General features: G+C 40.1%; 3 protein-coding genes across 4 annotated transcripts; 1 reads left to right on the top strand and 2 right to left on the bottom strand.

Moving 5' to 3' along the window:
* Positions 1–90: 90 nt before the first annotated feature.
* si:ch211-213o11.11 (probable G-protein coupled receptor) lies at positions 91–5378 on the bottom strand. The gene is made up of 2 exons (XM_056400835.1): positions 4992–5378; positions 91–2319 (listed from the first exon to the last, which is right to left on the bottom strand). Exon 2 carries the CDS (start codon positions 2220–2222, stop codon positions 942–944), a length of 1281 nt encoding a protein of 426 aa, XP_056256810.1. The 5' UTR covers positions 2223–2319; positions 4992–5378; the 3' UTR covers positions 91–941.
* A 480-nt stretch (positions 5379–5858) lies between these two features.
* LOC130181982 (uncharacterized) lies at positions 5859–9670 on the bottom strand. The gene is made up of 6 exons (XM_056396484.1): positions 9455–9670; positions 8965–9148; positions 8714–8870; positions 7126–7301; positions 6791–7019; positions 5859–6673 (listed from the first exon to the last, which is right to left on the bottom strand). The coding sequence occupies exons 2-6, from the start codon at positions 9118–9120 to the stop codon at positions 6471–6473; spliced, it is 921 nt and encodes a 306-aa protein (XP_056252459.1). The 5' UTR covers positions 9121–9148; positions 9455–9670; the 3' UTR covers positions 5859–6470.
* Positions 9671–9901: 231 nt separating this feature from the next.
* On the top strand, positions 9902–15231 carry rrp9 (ribosomal RNA processing 9, U3 small nucleolar RNA binding protein). 2 transcript variants are annotated; one of them, XM_056396466.1, is made up of 15 exons: positions 9902–10091; positions 10252–10346; positions 10433–10545; positions 10639–10706; positions 10802–10843; positions 10943–11069; positions 11174–11298; positions 11425–11517; positions 11643–11743; positions 11835–11969; positions 13052–13114; positions 13218–13375; positions 13610–13689; positions 13842–13915; positions 15081–15231. In XM_056396466.1, the coding sequence occupies exons 1-15, from the start codon at positions 10008–10010 to the stop codon at positions 15181–15183; spliced, it is 1461 nt and encodes a 486-aa protein (XP_056252441.1). In that variant the 5' UTR covers positions 9902–10007; the 3' UTR covers positions 15184–15231. The 2 variants fall into 2 exon arrangements, with proteins under 2 accessions (XP_056252441.1, XP_056252450.1); XM_056396475.1 differs by having other exon boundaries at positions 9904–10091; positions 13218–13363.
* The last annotated feature ends 1079 nt before the right edge of the window (positions 15232–16310 follow it).

The following is a 16310-nucleotide window of genomic DNA, read 5'->3' on the forward strand; positions in this document are numbered from 1 at the left end:
CTCTTACGTTTCTAACCATTTGGCACACTTATTCAAAGAGACTTACAGTGATTGAGCTCAGGGATTCTTGGGCTGGACACGTGACGGACTTTTAATTTGGAGGCCGGCTGTTGATCTCATGGTTACAGGACAGCTTGATCACATTGTTGCTCCGTTATTTTCAGAGGCTGACCCTTTCAAATGAATGATTCCATCTGAACACCAATCATTCTCTGCTGTCAGAAAATACTAAATCAATGATATGAAAAGAAAAGAAAGAAAATCTCTGTATGTACTGCGATATGATTTACATAAATGATTAAGGTAACAAGTGTTTATTTGCACAATTAAAGCAATAAGAAATAACAAATTCTTGAACAGACAGTGATGTGTCTCTTCTTTCAGTACAATAAATAAAGTTTACAGAAATTCCTGCAACATGACAACATTGAATTGTTGAATATTGACTCGTATAAAGAAGATTGCTGCTATATTTGTATATAAAAACAAGTAGTGTCCTGAATTTATAGATATTGTAATAGTAAATTACTGCTCACTCTCTTGCTCAGTAGATTGTAAATCCCTTTGTCAGTTCTCTTAACTGGATATATTGTCATGACTTACTGTTCAAGTATGATGTGATAACTTTTATTAAAACAGATATACGGTTTGCAGATAAACAGTAACTTTGCTTTAGTAGCCAGTAAAAATAAAGTCTCCCTCACTTGATTAGTCACTGTATAACTGCTAGATCGACCACAAAAGCAGTAACAACAATTTAAAAACCTATCTCCATTAGCTTTATGTTCCAGTATTTCTTTCTGAACCTAATTTTTAGATAAAGGAAAAGAGTCAAGTTTCAAACACAAAAGCTCAGAATTTATTTCTTGATGCTGTATCTATCTTTTTCTCCAATAGTTCTGCAGATGATTAATCCCGTGGCACAACAGCGAGGTGTATGACTAACTGAACTCTTCTGGGATCTGCCCCGGTATCCTGAAGCCAGTCTGTCCGGTCTGATCCAGAGTGTTTCTAGGACTGGATGTGGCATAGCTTGCTTGTGTCTCTAATGTGCAGCTGGTCCTGTGGAGGAACTGCAGGAAGTTCTCGTGGCCTGAGCCCTCGTGGCTGGAGACAGCCAGCTCCACTGGCCGGGCCGAGTAGCAGCGCCTCAGCTTACAAAGCTCCTCCCGGATCTGCCGGTTGAGAAGCCCGTAGAAAAATGGGTTAATAGCAAAGGAGGAATATGCCAGCCAGGTGACTGCTTCCTGCAGGTCATCAGGAAGGTTGGACGCTGCATCTATTGTCAGATGGAGGTGGAAGGCAAAGTAAGGCAGCCAGCAGATCAGAAACTGGCCAACAATGACCACCAGAGTGAGGGCAGCTTTACCACCACCAAAATGACGATCACGCATAGTCCTGCGTGGGGCGCTGCGGGTTGTGATGATGGTGGTCTGGCTGTTTATGGAGTCAGAGCGATGCTTCAGTTGACTGTTTGTCCATGAGGGCAGAGGTCCATGCTGGCGGGCGGCCACGCGGGCCACCTTATACACATTGCAGTAGACAGCAAAAATGACAACAGCAGGCAGGCAGAAACAGGTGACACTGAAGAGCACAGAGAAAACTCGTCTGTGATCGCTGTGGCTCCAATGCAGCGAGCAGTGTGCAGCACTGATGGTGTTCAGGCTGCCGTAGGACGGCCACCCAAACACAGTGGACAACCCCAGTATGGCAGAGGCCACCCACACCATCGCCATGACAGCAGCGGTCAGCTTCAGCGTCATCTTCACCTCGTAGCGCATAGGGTGGACGATGTAGTAGTAACGCTCCACACTGATGGCTGTGATGGTGAAGATAGAGGCAGCTATGAGGATTACATTGAGGAATACGTAGACCTGACACTCCAGCACAGTGAACACCACATCAGCAAAGTACGGAGAGCTGGACACAATCCCAAGAGGCATGAGCAACATGGCACACAGCAGGTCCACTGCACACAGGTGACAAACAAAGGCAAATTTCCTGAGGTGAGGGGCCTTCATGACAACAACCAGAACAGCGGTGTTGGCCAGAAGTGCCAGAACATTCAGGGTCACCATGAAAAATATCCCCGCCAGGTCCTTGAAGCGTGTCTGGGGGTTGGGAAGGGCGCCCAGGTGCCTGCTGGGAGCCGAGGGCATCGGCGCCCAAGCGGAGGTGCTGTCATTGTAGTCAGGGGTCAGAAATGAACTGTTTTCCTCCATGATTCATAATAAAGGTTTCAAAGTACACATCTCTATTCCAGACTCTCCCATTGTTCAGTGATGAGACTGAAGGATCCTACAGACGTCAAATTCACAGCTGTGAAGAGAAAATAAAGTCCATTAAAACAGGATATTTAACATTTATGTTCAATAAACACTTAATGAATTGCATTAACAGTTTTTTAATATATTATTTAACATGATATAAGATGATATGGTTAAGTTGTTTGCAAACAGCTACTTATTTACATATCCAGCAGATACAGAGTAACATTATCATTGTTATCGTTATCGTTATCTTTGTCTTTGTATTTGTGTCCACCTGATAGACACTGATGGAGAGAGTGGAACCAAAACAATACAAGCTGCAGGCCATGCAACCACAACGATGAGTGGAGCTGAGAGGAACTGCAGAGGGAGACGGTCGACAAACCTCTGAGGGTTCGTCATATGAGCGAGTCCAAGTAGCTGCGTGCTCCATTGTTGATATAAAAATCTTGAATATAGCCGCTTTAAAGACACAGCTGAATGTTATACTAATAAAACAGCTGATATGACATATGCATGAAGTAACATTTAGCAGTCTTAAAGGTCTATTCTAGCAATTGAGTATTCAACTTCCATAAAGTTGGGGGTTCTTTAGAGACAGATTTAACAAATAAATCGAAGCAGCGGTGAGTGAGATCTTGACTTACAGTTACTGGTAGGGGTCATGCTCAAAGAATCATAGATATCTGCATGGTAAGTATCTACAACTTTTAAACTCCATATGTGTAATTTGTAATGCAGGGTTTCTGTCATAAATGTGTAGTCTATACAGACCTAAGCTGACATAACCCCGATGACATCACAATGACATTAACAGGATTGGCAAAGCTCCACCAGGGCCACAAAAGACGTCCGTGTACAGACGGCTGAATAATACTTAACATGACAAGTAAACTTTATGCACTTTATTCATCATTTTTCCTCCCACTTATAGTGACTGATGTCAAGTGTCCACATATAAATATGCACAGATCCTCCCTGCATTGTCATAACGTTAAAGAGAACACATACTGTACATGTACATACCTTAAAAGGTGGTGGAAAGTTAATCAATAACTGTTCATATTATTTGTGGGAGTATTTTAGAGGCGATGCTCTCTCTTTTTCTCCCTCTCTCTTTAGTGAGGAAGAGACTTGATCAATAGGAATAATTCATGGAGGGCACCCTGTCTCTCCTCCATCCGTCCCCATCCTTTTGAAATGAAAGATAATGAGTGAGCTTGTTTTAGCCCAGCTGCAGGGAACTGGCTGGATTGATTAGTATGTGTTCAGTGTCACCCTGCACCACACCATCAAAGAGGAAACCTCTCACCAGGACAGGTCTGACCCCCCCACCATCATTGTGGGGGGTTTTCTCATGAAAAACAACCAGCAAGCATTGACTGAATATATATTATGTGTTTACTGTAGTTACATTTTCATTGAACGGATTTAATTTGATACATCCTTATGTTGTGGCCTTGAAATGCAGCTTCCCATGCATTTATCCACTCGTCTTGAGCTCATAAACATAATCGGGTTTTAAATGCATGACGGTGTCCTAAATACATGTGCTTGGTCACTGCCAGTGATCCACTGATGTGCTCCCCTGCTGTAATCTGCTGGTGCACAGCTATTGGCATGCCATGTTTGCACTGAGATTTATCCCCACGAGGGACTAGTACATGTACATTCTCGTGCACATTATGTAAGGGTGTCCTCATTTTCATATCCTTAAAGTCCACGTTGTACTTTTGAAGGGGATGATCATTTTCAGCCACCAGTTTATTTAGTTCTTTAAAGACTTTTGTATTTATTCATTCGATAGAAAAACATCCGGTGCATTTTTCCTCTGCTGTAATTCTTCACTGTTACTAAAAAGAAATCAGCATCAGCAAATTATTTTTATACATTATAATGAGGATGATGGGAAGTATGCAGGTCATTTAATCCCTCACAAATCTATGTTACTGTGCATTTTAGCCTACGCTGGGAAACCTGTTAATCCAACCCACTGTGGTGACCTTTTTAATTATACTAATAATTTTATTGCATGTAAGTTGATATGTTACAAATAATATCATTATGTTTGATTTTATATCAAATAAAAAATAATGCCAAGCGAGAAATATTCAATGGATCAGTGATCTATTGTGATGAAAAAAAATTAATAGAATTTGTTTGAATAGGTGTGATCTAAGTTAAACACAAGAAATGTGACAATGTGAATTTCATTAATCCAGGATATAGTCACAGCACTTTTGAGGCAAAAAACAAGAAACACAAGGGATATTGGATGAATTGCAGCATGTTTCAATGGCTGTAAATATTCTGATATTGTAATCATAGGTTTCAGTTAGGAGATAAACCACATACCAGTGAATGACAATTAGCTCGAGATGTCCACATAAAGGAGGAGAGGCTGCAAAAATCAGCGCCTCACTCCATATGTGATGGGTTGAAGAGTCGTTGTTGTATACATAACTTTTTGTCTGGTTTGTTATCCCTAATGCTGGAAACAGTCACAAATGAAACTCTTAATTATTGATAACACTGGTCAATAACATCAGCTCCCTCTCTTGGATGTTTTAAGGCCCTCGTGCTAACTCTCTGGAATATTTGTCTGCAAGTTCATCAGTGGTCATAATTTCACCAGATTTATCCCCTGTAGAAAATTAGGTTCATCTATCCACAAACACTGATTTAACTCTGTCCAACCAAGAAAAAATAAGTAGCGCTTACATGAAAATTGGCTGTAGTTCCACCAAAAAGTTTTTCTCAGAGTCTTGTAAAGTTGAGCACTTCCAAAGCTTTGTGATGGCTCATCTCTGAATCCTTGAAAAGCTCAGATGTTGTTTCCAGGTGTGTAGAAGTGCTGATCCACCTCACAGAGCCCTCTCAGGAACTGTGCTGCCATGTTGGAACTTCTGATGAAATATGTATTTTAGTCAAAGAAACAGAAGATCCTTGAAGGAAAAAAAAAAAAATAAAAAAAAAATTGGTCCCCAGGGAGCACTGATACTGACAGAGAGAGAGGTGATGTGTTGAGTCCAGTGAGACAGCACAGCTGGCTTGAAGGGAAAGGAGGGGGAGGAGCCAGCAGTGGGTGATTGTTCACATCACGTCTTTCAAGAGAAGACGACTCTATCAAACCGCCACCCCCCACCCCACCCCACACACACACACACACACAAACTCACACTGTCTTTCATCAGTCAGTATGTGGCAGTGACTGTCACACACTGTCCACTATGCCTCTGCCTGTCACACATGCTCCTCTATTCTCCTCTCCAGAGATTCAGAGAGAATGAAGACACTGAAGTATTGCTCTCGAATTTGCTTTGTCCATTCACCATTTTACACACAAAACACTTTCTTCTTCCAATGGACTTAATCCCATTTCTTGATTTTGTAATAGCACCTATCATCTCACAACAGCTGTGCCCTTTGGGTGAGTGAATCAATGCTTGCAGAGGTGCATGAAATGGAGCTCAGCACTGACATCTGTTGGTTGCTGGGAAAACAAACCCATATTCCCATGAGAGCACAGGACAGCACTTTAATGTGGTGATGCAAGGAACGGATGAGAGTTAAGATAACACGAGGACATCAGCTCAAAAAGTTTATTGGCCCTTACGTAGTGAAGCACAACAAACAGAGATGTGGTGTAACTGGTGTTGTGGATGCAGGAAGATTAATTATCTCTTCAGGCTTATTCTAAAACGGCAACAAAAAGTTCTAGAAAGACAATATCACGTGATGTAAAGCACGATTTGTTGTGAACAACAAGGTACAGATGAGCGCTCTGTTATTTTAAACATCTCCTACTTTCAAACACACAAAGGCCAGCTGATTAAAATGCAGTAAGAATGATCAACTTCACAGACCTGTTATTTGGACACATCCACTTACTACCTCAGATTAAATAAGAACTCTCAGTTCCTAGTTCCACCACTGACGATTATACGTGACATTTTATAGTGTTGCTCAACGGCTTGGTTGGGTCACCAGGTTAAACTTTACACTTTTCAAACATAAAGTACAACAGACAAAAACAGTCAAGGTTAAAAAAAAAAAAAGAAAAAAAAAAAAAGTTGATTTCAATACTGAATAAACTAGATGTGGATTTTTTTTTTTTTTTTTTTTAAAAAGGTAACTTCTCACACATTTCTATCAGAAATTAATAACTGGTGATAAACAAATGATGGCAGACTTGAAATCCTATAATTGAGAGTCATTTCTCATTGTTTCATTTTCAGGCAGCAGTGAAGCATCTTGGCAAAAGCTTTGATCAATAATCGCTTTGTTTTCAGCTTTACCCAATCCCAGCCTCTTCTTTAATAGTTTGTCCTCGTTATTCAACTTTGTCCGGATTGCAGTTTTTATTTGGCTGCTATCAACACCGAACTTGGCTGCCACATGATCTGGAAAAAGAAACACCATCATCAAAGTTTTAATCTCCATTTTGCTTTCAAATTCATGTATAATGAGCGGGACTGTGTGCTTATAATTCAATGTTAAGCAAATGTTCTTTATCTTACCAATTATACTTCTCAAGATGTCAGGTGGGAGTTGAGGCTTGTGACAATCCTCTCCTGTAAAGGTGTTCCTCCGGCCCTGCAGAGAGTGTGTGGCCAACGTCTCTCTGTCAAAAAGTATCATCAGCAGCGCTGAAGTGTACTTCTTGTAGTCTGCAATCTCTGCAATGCGCTCATAAAGATTTTTTGGTACTCGAAGATTTTCAGCGAGAAACAGGAAGTTGAGGTCGTCCTGAGGGCAAAAAAAGAAATGAGAAATGTTAGTTCCAAGCGCTAATGAGTTTAATCTTCACCAAAATTGTAGTTATTAGAAAACAAGGAATATTTGAGGGGCTGACCTCTGGGATATTATGGACCGCTCTCATCTCTGCCTCAGGCTCAGTCAGGAAAGAGAGGGTTTCATCTTGAGAGTTTTGTGGTGCAGCTGTTGCCTCGCCTCCCTGGAGAACGTGATCCAGGGTGACTCGTAGTTCATGTGCTGTGTGCCTCATCTGCATCATGAGAGTGTTCATCTCTGCAAAAAGTGTAAAATCAGGTTTGAAATGCTGAAATAAGAGCGGGAATATTCAAGCTGGAGTGCAGGAATTTCACATATAAATTCAAGCACTTGCTAAATGAGCTCCCGAAAAACTGATTAGGGCCATCAGCGGCAGGTAAATCTCTGTACTCCACATTATATCAAAGTTTTAAATCTGGTGTCTGTGGCGGCATTACTGCGCCGGCCCATTGGTAGCAGTGTGCTTTACGTCAGCCAGCAATGATTGGTTTGCCAGAGCTGAAGAGGGGAGCAACTGTAGCAATGGAGACAGAGTAGGCTGCAGCAACTAGGAGTATAATACAGGCTATGGCGGAAAAACCTAGGAAGCATCCAAGAAATTTCTGATGCTCTAAAGAAACTCGTTGCTCAGAGGCGAAGGAAAGGACAAACAAGGATTTCCATTTATGTGGTGTTTCCTCATTAGAGAGCACTGTTTGTGTAATTACTCTCATTGCCAGAAGGGGGAGACAAAAGTTCCGCACTGCAGGTTGAAGATTACTGTATTGTAAGTGTACAGCCTAGCCTCAGAGCTGTAGTCTGGAGTTTTGGAATAACATCATAAATTATAATTACCCCTTCAGAACGACCAAAACTCTGTGAAAGAATATAGTTTCGCATTTTGTTTTTCATGCGACTGATCAATTACATTTTAATCTTTACTTACATTATTATCCAAATGTTATTTCTAAGCCTTCTCTACACCTCTTTACTGGTATGTAATTGTGGAGGAGAATAATAAATCCCCTTTCTTTAATTTGGCCAGACATTTAAAGATTTTCAAATTTCCTAGGAAAATTTCTAGAGTGATCAATATAATTCAGTACTGATTATAATTAAAACAGAAATGTCCCTGGAAGAAAGGTCAATTTAAAGACATTCATTCATCAATTACTGGAGACTTGATTATCAAAGTATGTCACAGGGAATGCGCCACTGTAAAAAAATCTTCAGCTGACCCTCTGGGTTACACTACTGTTTAATTACAACTATTTAATTGTAAATCTTAAAAATGTAATTGTAATTAGCATCAATTAACAAGTGTAATTTCCAGGAACCTTCTTGGAAATTATTCGGAAACTATGGACATGTAAAATAAAGCATTACCTTTATTTTATTTTATTTTATTTCTTGTGCTTAAACTTTTAAGTTGTTTTAGTCGAAGAAAAAGCATCAGCCTTAATGAGTCAGACATGTTTAATCATAGAATGTAACCTCCTATTCATGACATTAAATCCTCACATTTAACAAAAGTAAGAGAGAGAACATGACTTCAGTGTAGAGGGGGGCTATGATCAAAATTAATCACTTACAGTAATTTGACTGTGTGGCCTTGACAGATATATTTTAAGCATATTAATTAAATTAACAAGTTATCTTTTTCCACCCACCTTTCAGCTCCCTCAGCTCTCTCTCTGCCAAAATTCTACACCTGCGTTCATACTTGAGTTGTGCCTGCAGTTGCTCTATTTTCATGAGGAGACTGATGGTGTCTGTTCTGATGCCTGGACTTGCAACATTTTCATCGTCAAATTCAATGGTTTCACTCTGTCAAATGAGAAGAAATTATATCAACGCTCCCATGCATGGTAAGGTAAACAGCTCTTAGTTTTAAGCACAAATAAATACTCATATCTCTCACCTCATTGTTGGGAAAAGGTGAGTAGCTGGGCTCGTCAGCCAGCCTGTACTTATCCTCCACTGGATCACAGCCAAACTCCTGTGACTCTGTGCCGATCTTTATCATCTTCATTGGCGGGTGTGCTGAAGTCGTTCCAGCGTCTCTCTTGGGTGGCATGGGGATATAATAAATAAATAAAAAAAATCTGGAGAGAGCAGAGATGTGGTCAGTTGACTCATCAAGGGCTGCTTTCCTGCACAGGGTGAAGTCAAACTTTGAGTCAAACTTTTTCAGTTGACTTGTTTATTTACGGTTTCTTTGAAACTCAGTCATGCGACACAATAATGAAAAGTTAGTTCCCATTGCACGCCCCCCACCCCCTTCCTCCTCAACCCCACCTACTAGCGTCCGGATTGCCTCCACCTGGAGACAGTGAGTGACACAACCTGTCTCTCAATACATTATCAGTACATGTGATATTCAATGTTAGGCGTGTTCAGAGGAGGCTCACCTGGCCGTTCAGCTCGACTTCAAGGATAAAATGTAACGACACTCACTGAGGACAAAGACAGCGCAGTAAATGGAAATACTGCGTAGTAGAGGAAGTAGTAGTACTACTGCAGTAGTACAGTACATAGATCCTCATACAACTACGGTTCATTTTGAACAGCCGCGCAAAACGTTTGCGGTTAAATATGTGTGAAATACTGCCTCTATATTTATCTTTTACTTTATATGGTTCACATATATATAAGATCGTTGTGTTGAGAAATTTATATTTTTACAATTATGTGCGGAACAATTGTGCGAAAACTTATTCCCCGAGGGAAGTATTTTCCCAAGTACAGTTTCCTGCTCATGTAAATTCTTAATTTAACCAATGGGAATTCAGAATCTTAACAAAAGGCGGGACAAAGCGAAGCAACCGTTAATATCAACCAATCAGCGTCTGTGTTCAAACCTAACTTGAGTATTCTGTTCGGTTGGCGTGTACCCATGTGGGTTCAGTGTTGACTTGTGGAGTTAACTCGTATACTTTGAAACGCTACGTGTGGTGTTTCACCATGTCGTCGTCTTTTTTTGTAAAGGCAAAAGAAAACCCCAAATTATCCAAAAAGGGGAAAAATACACCGGTGACTAAACGAAAGGTAAGTTAGCTGGAATCTTAGCAAGCAAGCTAAATCAGCAGGTTAACTCATGCGACTGACCTGATCTAACTTGCTGTTCAAACGTCTTTTTACACTGTTTCAGGAACGAACGTAACCTTTTTATTTATCACTACAAACCCTCTGTTTTCTCCTGATGCAGGGTGATGGGGATTCTGCTGCCAAGAGCAAAGTGAGGGCGAACAAGCCCACCTCCAAATACAACGAAGAGATTTCCAGCGACTCTGAGACAGAGGGGTGAGTGTCTGATGTGCTCACTTGAGGTTGTGCATCGATGACATGGTTTTCTAGTAGCTGTGAAGTTATTGTTTTTCTTTGCTCAGTCCCATAGTGCCCAGGAAGAGGCAGTCCAATGAGGATAATGAATATGCGGAAACGCCACAGGAGAAGAAACTTAGGTTAGCCAAACTTTACCTTGAACAGCTAAAGGACGAAGGTAAGCCTGTTTTATCCATGCGGCATGCTGGTTTAAAATTACAGTCAGTGTGTGTATGTATTGTATTTATTGTGGGATATCTGTTCTTACCAGAGGAAAGAAAAGCAGAGGAAGACGACTTTGAAAGTGACCTGATTGCAGGAAGACTTGAAGAAGAAGTGGTAAGAATCACTTACATTGTGGAATTCATATGTAAGATCATTTACCATACATTGGTCTATGTTATTGATCTTGGTGTGTATGTGGTTCTCCCCAGCTCGAACAGAAAGGAAAACTCCAGCGACTTATTGCCAAAGATGTAAGTGTGGGAATTTTCATTTCTTAAGTTACTTTTGCATGATGGGGGGGGGGAGTGTTTATAGATAAACTGACTTTTATTTGATGATATGCATTTTAGCTCATACCACCAGATGCTTCAGAGATCCGGGTGTTAAGAGGACACAAACTTCCAATTACCTGTCTGGTCATCTCCCCTGATGACAAGTGCATCTTTTCTGCTGCAAAAGACTGCTCCATCATTAAATGTTAGTATACAGTGAAATACTGAGAAGCCTTTATCTTATAGTTGCAAAAGCACATCATTTGATTTTGCAGACTGTGATCAGTTTTGTTTTTATTACAACTTCAGGGGATGTTGAGAGTGGGAAGAAATTGCATACAATACACGGTGGAAGGAAAGGTACAGAGGATCGCCATGTTGGACATACAGCCCACATCCTGTGCATGGCCGTATCATCAGATGGAAAATACTTGGTGAGTAGTGTTCTCTCAGTATATTCTGCTTTTGTCCCTTTTTTGGGAAACCTGCATAACCTGAGTCAGTCTTGCCAAGAGCCTCATCATATGGTAACAGTGCCCACTTTCTCCACATCTTTTTAGGCCACCGGAGACATGAACAAACTGATTATGATTTGGGAGGCAGCAACGTGTAAACATCTTTATAAATTCACAGGACACAAAGGCCCTGTGTCGGTATGCTTTCCCTCTTTCTCCCTCCGTTGCATACATCTATTTTATTTTTATTTTAACAGGTACGTAGACTTTACCGTAGTTCTGAGATCTTCCTGTGAATCATATAAATGTCTTTTTCTTCTCAGGGTCTTTCATTCAGGAAGGGAACTCATGATCTCTACAGCGCCTCTCATGACCGCTCAATCAAGGTCTGGAATGTGGACGAGAATGCATATGTGGAAACTCTGTGAGTAACCGAGAAGATCATTCGTGTCACTGCCAAACACTTGCATTTGTCTTGAATATGTGAATTTAACTGTGATCTTCAATCTCTGTAGCTTTGGGCATCAGGATTCTATCACAGGACTGGACAGTCTGAGCCGTGAGCGCTGTGTGACCGCGGGAGGACGGGATCGCACCGTGAGGGTGTGGAAGATAGCCGAGGAGTCTCAGCTCGTCTTCCACGGCCATGAGTGAGTCTCTTCCTGTCTGTTGGCCGTATTTTTCTACTAGCAACACAATGTTCTACTGAAGCCTCCTGCTGCTGGTAGAATGTAAAGTAAACTGTAGTGTGGTGTATGGTAATGTACCATAGTATACTGTTGTGAAGTGTAGAGTAGTATAGTACACTATTGTCTAGTGTGGAAGGCTGTAGTCTGGTATAGTGTACTGTAGTGTACTATTGTGTAATACAGTATACTGTAGTGTAGAATACTTTAAGTTATTGTTGTATATTGTAATGTAGTGTAGTATACTATAATATCCTGACTCGTAAAGGCAAATATCAGTAATTACAGAAACAGTGAAGTTGAGGAACAAGATTGAATTCTGAAGGCTTGTGACTGTTTGATTACTTACCATTATCACTCTACAAAGCATCCGTAGCAATAGTTACTGCACTCCAGAGAGCACTGGGAACGTGAAGTGTCTGCCTTTTTCTTCTTCAACTTTGTCCATTTGAAACAACGTAACAAGATATTTTAATTGATTAGATTTAATTAATTAAGTGATTTAAGCTCAATCACATCAAATCTAATGAAGTTCATTAGAGTGAGAGACTACAGTTAATGCATCTCTGCTAAGCTAGAGTAATTGGATTCCAGCAGGTCTAGTTTATCTGGTGTCGCTCCTGTTCTCCATTGTGATTAGCTTTAGCTATTGTTATTGCCATTGTTATTTTTGTGGTATGACAAACTCAGCTACCAAGATAATGGACTTCTGTTTTCTAAATCTTGCTACTTTTACATGCTTTTTTGGACCAAATATGTTGCTACCACATTTTGGTTTTGCAGCGCTGTAGAGTGGAGTGTAGTATAGTATAGCATAGCGTAGTATAGGTTTCCAGAACAGAAAGATTTAATTTTCATTGTCCAACATCTATAAAGAATCCCAGAACTTTGTGAAATCAGAATAGTTTTATTTGATTCTGCAGAATTGATTTTGGTAGAGAACACTCTCATTTTATTTCTAATATTCAAGTATATGTCATAACCTCCTATGATGCCTACAGAAAGACTGACATCATCCACTACTTTATTATTCTGTCCTCCTACAGGGGTTCAATCGACTGTATCCAGCTCATAAACGAGGAGCACATGATAACAGGAGCTGATGATGGGTAAGACATCAGTTGCAGTTTAATTTTCTGGGATCTCATTGTGCTTACAGATCCACTCATGTGTCTCCTCCGTGCCCTCTCTCAATTTTCTGAACGACCTCAGCTCCGTGTCTCTTTGGAGCGTCAACAAGAAGAAGCCTCTCAGCACCGTGAAGAAGGCTCACGGTTGCCATGGTGACGCAGAGCTGCAGCAGCCTCATTGGGTCGCTTCAGTAGCAGCGCTTCACAACTCAGATACCGTCGCCTCAGGTGCTTCTGGCTGTGAGAGTCCTCCTTGCCGTCCTTTTACTAACACACGTTGATATGTGTAGGACGCATTAAATTAATCCTTTTTACTGTTTTGCAAATGTAACCAACATAATTAATGCATTGGTCCTGATCAAGTGTCCTACACACTTACAAATACAACAGTGGGTTCACATGTATTTACATCAGCTGTACTTAAGATGCTCTGCTGTCTATAGTTAACAAAGTAACAGTGGTTCTTCTGTACAGGTTCACACAACTCACAGGTGCAGCTCTGGAAGTGCGGCCAGAATTACCGTGGGCTGGAGCCTCTATTCAGCATCCCAGTGGTAAGCTCTTACCTGCTCCTCACTTTTGTATAAAGGTCACATCTGCATAAGATGTGTGTGTATTCACATCATTTCCAATACTTTCCTGGCAGCTTCCTCATTTGCCATTTCAAAATATCATATTTTGTCTCTCCATCTGCTTTCACTCTCAGCCCGGTTTTGTCAACAGTCTTAAGTTTTCGAGCGCCGGTCAGTTCCTGGTGGCAGGAGTTGGACAGGAGCACAGGTAAACGAACTAATGTTCATGTTTCCTGTAGAGTTGCCATTAACTAATTAATGTCTGTAGAGGTTCTCGTTAGGTGAATTAAATGTCCACTAGATGGCAGTTTCAATCAATTTATCAGCCTCTGCCACATGTGATGAAAATGCATTTTACTTTTATTGTTTCAGAGTTTTCTGACACAGTGCAATGACATCAGTTGACTGAATAACACTCAAGAATAGTTATTTACTTTGGGAAATGTATTGCTTGATAATGTATATGTTAGGTCTTTTTCATTTAGCCGAATACAAGAAAATGACTTTTACAGATGTTATGTTTTATTATTTACAACATAAAGTGGATCATTAAAAACCTGCCACATACCTGAAAATTGATGAAACAGTATGTGACAGTTTGTAAGGTTATAGATTCTAGCTCACTGGGATAAGAATAACTCTCTTCACTGAGCTCAGTATAAACAAACATAATTTTCCAACAGTAAGATACAGACTAGATGAAGGTAGCCTGCATGTGCCATAGTTGTGAAGTCATGTTGCAGAGCTCACCAGACAAGTAATTATACTATAAATAGCCATATTTCATGCTACTTGCTCGGCCAGCTCACCGTACTCTGAATGCGACATCAGAGTTTCACATCTGATTTGATGAATAAATTGAGACCCATCTGCACAAATCTGATTTAAAACAACTCAAAAATGTGGTTTAAATGTGATTTTCAGATTGAATTCATTACAAGACATTTTCTGCTGCCTGAAGTTAATAAAAGCACTGATCATAACCTGAAGGATAGTGACTCCAGTCATTTCCAGGAACTTGTGTAATACCCCAACCATCAGTCTCATCAGGTCAAACTGGGAGCTGCATCCAAACTTGACTTAGGTGGTATTTGCTCTGACGTCAGTGTCTGACGGACATTGATTCACTCCTTTCAAACAGTTGGTATGGAGAAAGGTTTGAGGCGCCACAGGGAGATGTTTAACCATTAATGTTTATATTCAGACATCTTCATCTTGAAACTTAACTGGAGTCTGAAACTGCAAAGCAGAGTGCATCATAAAACAGGATTTTATCCCTTTTCCTTTCTGTTTCACATTTTGCTTCTGATTCTCTGATGTGGTCTGTTTAACCTTTTACCTTTGACTCTCCATTTCTGTTTGCATTTCTTCAGGTTGGGCCGATGGTGGAGGCTAAAAGAGGCCAAGAATGGGATCTATGTTATTCCTCTCAAAAGGAAACCTCCTAATCCAGAGGAAGCAAAGATGACTGAGTAGTGGACTGTTAAGTTTCTATTCTTTTGTAAATTAAAGTTTTAAAAACTGCTTATGTATCACTGTTTATCCACCAGCTTATTTTTTATTTTTAAAAAACTCCTTTGTGGAGTGAGTTGTTAATACAGGTGTTGGCTGTGAAACTCAACCCAAGATTTGTGTCTTGTCATCTTGTGATCCATCTATTTTGACTTAATATATATATATATAGCTGACAGTTTCTCTGTCCAAGTGTCTGATGGGAAAAGTTAACACTTTTTTTTTTTTTTTTTTTTTCAACCTGTAGCTGCTTCTCTACAGGTTATTGTCGGCTTGTCTGAGCCAAATGTAAAATTGCCATTAACTGTACAGGAGAATCATTCATCTCTGTTGATAGAGCACCTGCAGGATGATTTAAATCTTGCAAAAATGTAACTGACAAAAGAGGTTTTAACAAGAATTAAGACATTAAACAGCTGGACTGAAACAGAGCATATCAGATATTGGGTAGCTTATATGATTTGACTGTAGCTATGAATAAATGGAATTTACAGTAGCATAAGTGTACTGAACTCTTAATTACATTCAATAGAGTGATCCATCAGGGTAACATACTGGGGAATATTAGCCATTATTGATGACAATGTTATATCAGAGATGACAATTAATTATTTAATTAATTAATCAAAGCCTGTTTAATTTTGCATTTGCACTTGCTTCAGTTTTCCTGCAGGTGTCCTCTTGGGCTTTGGCAGAAGTGTAACTCCTTTTCACTGGTTCTTTTATTCATCATATATCACGTACATAACATAGATGTTAGGAGGGAAAAATCAATATTTCTATTTGTTTACAGTCAAACATTGACAGTGACAGTCCATTGTGAAGTCTGAGTTGACAGTAAGTTCACTATATGTACATTTAACGCACACAAAAACAGACCGGACAAACAGTGAGCAGGTTGTTTACAGATGGTTATTACAATTTAATATCAGGAAACTCCAATCAGTATAAAAGATGAAAAAGTCCAACTTGGGTGAATACTTTTTTTTTATAGGCACTGCACATGTATAATTTCACATACTCAACTAGTAGTTACATCAGTAGTTATAGCTTAGAGATCTGAGCACCAAATACAAGTCTTGGTATTACAG

The sequence above is a fragment of the Seriola aureovittata genome, chromosome 2 (genome assembly GCF_021018895.1).
Source record: "Seriola aureovittata isolate HTS-2021-v1 ecotype China chromosome 2, ASM2101889v1, whole genome shotgun sequence".
In the NCBI taxonomy this organism is placed as follows: domain Eukaryota; kingdom Metazoa; phylum Chordata; class Actinopteri; order Carangiformes; family Carangidae; genus Seriola; species Seriola aureovittata.

Bases quoted from the DNA above. Each gene is read 5' to 3' on its own strand.
- si:ch211-213o11.11 (XM_056400835.1), bottom strand. From the start codon at position 2,222: ATGGAGGAAAACAGTTCATTTCTGACCCCTGACTACAATGACAGCACC.
- LOC130181982 (XM_056396484.1), bottom strand. From the start codon at position 9,120: ATGCCACCCAAGAGAGACGCTGGAACGACTTCAGCACACCCGCCAATG. The intron at 8,871-8,964 runs GTGAGAGATATG...CTCATTTGACAG, and splicing joins CACCTTTTCCCAACAATGAG to AGTGAAACCATTGAATTTGA. The intron at 7,302-8,713 runs GTGGGTGGAAAA...CACTTTTTGCAG, and splicing joins AGAGCTGAGGGAGCTGAAAG to AGATGAACACTCTCATGATG.
- rrp9 (XM_056396466.1), top strand. From the start codon at position 10,008: ATGTCGTCGTCTTTTTTTGTAAAGGCAAAAGAAAACCCCAAATTATCC. The intron at 11,299-11,424 runs GTGAGTAGTGTT...ACATCTTTTTAG, and splicing joins CATCAGATGGAAAATACTTG to GCCACCGGAGACATGAACAA. The intron at 11,518-11,642 runs GTATGCTTTCCC...TTTTCTTCTCAG, and splicing joins GACACAAAGGCCCTGTGTCG to GGTCTTTCATTCAGGAAGGG.